Source organism: Crotalus tigris, unplaced genomic scaffold (assembly GCF_016545835.1).
Source record: "Crotalus tigris isolate CLP2741 ecotype Arizona unplaced genomic scaffold, ASM1654583v1 scf7180000018154.1287802725:315790, whole genome shotgun sequence".
NCBI lineage: Eukaryota > Metazoa > Chordata > Lepidosauria > Squamata > Viperidae > Crotalus > Crotalus tigris.
The window spans coordinates 49858-52999 of NW_024096850.1; the positions used below are offsets into that span (position 1 = coordinate 49858).

The 3142-nt window shown below is 40.3% G+C and overlaps 1 protein-coding gene across 1 annotated transcript; it reads left to right on the forward strand.

Annotated features, from left to right (window-relative positions):
- Positions 1–242: 242 nt before the first annotated feature.
- Positions 243–1957, forward strand: LOC120310243 (vomeronasal type-2 receptor 26-like; the record flags this gene model as incomplete). The annotated part of the gene is made up of 2 exons (XM_039348444.1): positions 243–261; positions 1269–1957. Coding segments are annotated over exons 1-2 (708 nt in total), but the record flags the coding sequence as incomplete, so codon positions are not given.
- Between the last annotated feature and the right edge of the window lie 1185 nt (positions 1958–3142).

Here is a 3142-nt window from a genome sequence, read left to right on the forward strand (position 1 = left end):
GCTGATGTACATATCTACCTCCATCTTACATGGATGGTGAGTCCTGATATATTTTCTTTGGCATTTCTTCTTTTTCTGTTTAGTCTCTGCCTCAGTCTAAATGTGTGGAAAAATGCTTTCCTGGATTTGTCAAGCAGACTCGAGAAGGAGAGCCAGTTTGCTGCTACAACTGCATTCCTTGTCCAGAGGGGACCATCTCTACTCAGGAAGGTGGGTGACACCACAGGGAAACTTTGATCAATATGCATGGTAAAGACACATGTAAGTTTAATTGTTTTGTTCTCAATTTTAATGGTGTCCAACTTCTTCCCTAAGTGGGATTTATAAGAAAAATATCTTGAAGAGTGAGGTAGAAAGAAGGATGTTGTAGATTGCGTAGGAAATCTTGTTTTATTTGCCAGTTTGGATTTCTTAGAAACGTCTGTATTCTTTATAACTTGAGGAATGATTTTAGATCAATGCTCTTTGCTCACGTAAACCAATTTTACATTAAAGGCCAAAAGATACATCAATCAATCCTTCAATTAATCAGTTAATTGTTATCAAGATTATAAGTCTTTATCAGCTGAAATATCTAATTGGGAAGAACAATGGAGGGAGAGAGGTTGGGTTCAAGGAACAAATGAAAACCAAACAGAGGATTCAGCATAAAATCATCAAGTGGATGTTTCCTTCCTAACTTTTCTCATCTTTCCAATTTTCTTTGTTGTTAAATAGTGAGATACAAACATTTATAACACCAACAAATAAAGGAATATAGTTATGGTTCTGAAAGAAAAAAAGTCTAATATACAGTGTTGGGATTAAAAGGAACAGAAGGGAGGAGGAGAACTAATAAAAGACCAATCTACTAAATATTCATTGATACCAGTGTTGAATTCATTCTCTCTTTAAATTTGTTGCCAAATCTAGAGAGTATGGAAATATATTGCTTCATCTTCTCCTTTTTATAGGTTAAAAAGAGTTTGCAGATAAAAAACATATGTCCATCATCTGACAAAAAATTAAAAATTAACAAAGAAACAAACTCAAAGTAATGTCAGTCTAAGATAAGAATCTAGTGGATTACCTCAGAAGTTGTGACACCAGATATTTTTTTTAATTTTATTTTCTTGTTGTTCTTGGTGGTTTTTTTTGTATATACTGGGGATTTTTTTTCTGAAGTTTAAGTGCAAGTATGTATAATTTACTGAGGCTTTCCTATCTCTCAGTATCACATCTCATACAAAGATTTTCTTGAAACTTTAAATATTACTTTGTTTTCTCAGATACAGAAAAATGCACCAAGTGCCCGAATGTTCAATATCCAAATGAGAACCGAGTCCAATGTATCCCCAAAAGAATAACCTTCCTGTCCTATGAGGAGCATCTGGGCATCATCCTCATCTCCATTGCCCTACTCTTGTCCCTCACCACAGGCCTTGTTTTCATCATATTCCTCCAATACCTAGAAACTCCCATCATCAAAGCCAACAACCGGGAGCTCTCCTTCATCCTCCTGATCTCCCTCCTGCTTTGCTTTTTGTCCTCCTTTCTCTTCATTGGCCGACCAAGAAAAGCCACCTGTCTTCTCCGACAGACAATGTTCAGCATTGTCTTCTCAATAGCTGTGTCTTCTGTGTTGGCCAAAACTATCATGGTGGTGCTGGCCTTCCTGACCTCAAAACCAGGGAAGATAATGAGAAGATGGTTGGGGAAGAGTTTGGCCAACTCCATCGTCCTTTCTTGTTCAGTTATCCAAATTCTCATCTGTGCCATGTGGTTGGGAGTTTCTCCCCCATTTCCTGACTCTGATCTGCACTCCCAGCCTGGAGAGATCATCCTTCAATGCAACGAAGGCTCTGTCACCATGTTTTATGTTGTTCTTGGCTACATGGGCTTCCTTGCTGCAATTTGCTTCACTGTGGCTTTCCTGGCCAGGAACCTTCCTGGAGCTTTCAATGAAGCCAAGCTGATCACCTTCAGCATGCTGGTCTTCTGCAGTGTCTGGGTCTCCTTCCTCCCCACCTACCTGAGCACCAAAGGAAAATACATGGTGGCCGTGCAGGTTTTCTCCATCTTGGCCTCTGGTAGTGGACTGTTGGGCTGTATCTTCTTCCCCAAGTGCTACATTATCATCCTGAGACCAGATCTAAACACTAAGGATGATCTAATGATAAAAGTAGGGAACTGATAATGTAATTATTTCTTGGGTTCTTGAAATTTAATTATTGATTGCAATTGTTCTTGGTTTATATGCTTAGTTTGCCTGTTTGACTATTATGGTTATTTAAAATCCAATGAAATACAGAATTAGATTAATAAAATTAAAATCCAACATAATCATCAAATAATAAAACAAATTAATAATTAATATTTGTGTTTTTAAATTGTTGCTAGCCCTCCTTGTCCTAAGCACATAGGTCACAGGTCGGCAACCTGCGGCTCCGGAGCCGCATGCGGCTCTTTGAGCCTTCCCCTGTGGCTCCCAGCCTCCTCTGCCTTTGCAGGAGAGAGACAGAGACAGAGAGAGGCAATTGCGCTTCCCTGCTTCTCTCTCTCTCTCTCTCTCTCTCTCTCTCTCTCTCTCTCTCTCTCTCTCTCTCTCTGTGTGTGTGTGTGTGTGTGTGTAAAAGAGAGTGCACTCACAGTGTTTTCCGAGGAGCTGAAAAGCTTACTGGGCGGAGCTCCTCCCTTTGCTGCGTTTCTGCAGGAAGCAGGAAGGGCAGGAGAGAGCTAGCTAGCCCAGCTAGGCTGGCTCAGGAATTCTGGGAGTTGAAGTCCATGAGTCATAAAAGAGACGAGGTTGCTTACCCCTGAGCTTGTTGAAGCTTGCCAGGTGAGCAGCAGATAGGAAGGGGGGAGAAAGAGAGGGAGAGAAAGAGAAAGCGAGAGAGAGGGAGGGAGAGAGAGAGAGAGAGAGAGAGAGAAAGAAAGAGAGTGGGGAAAGAGGAGTGGCAGACCAAGGGCAGATAGAGAGGGAGAGAGAGAGAGAGACCCTTTTGACATCTAAAATTAAGATAACACTGCATATATCCTTTTTTTACCTGTGTGTGTATGTAATTTTATTCTCTTAAAGCATTCTCTTGGTGATCATTGTTTTAATAGTATGGATATTCCCAAGAGTCATATTTTTATTTTTATTTTTAGTGTGTGTGTGTGT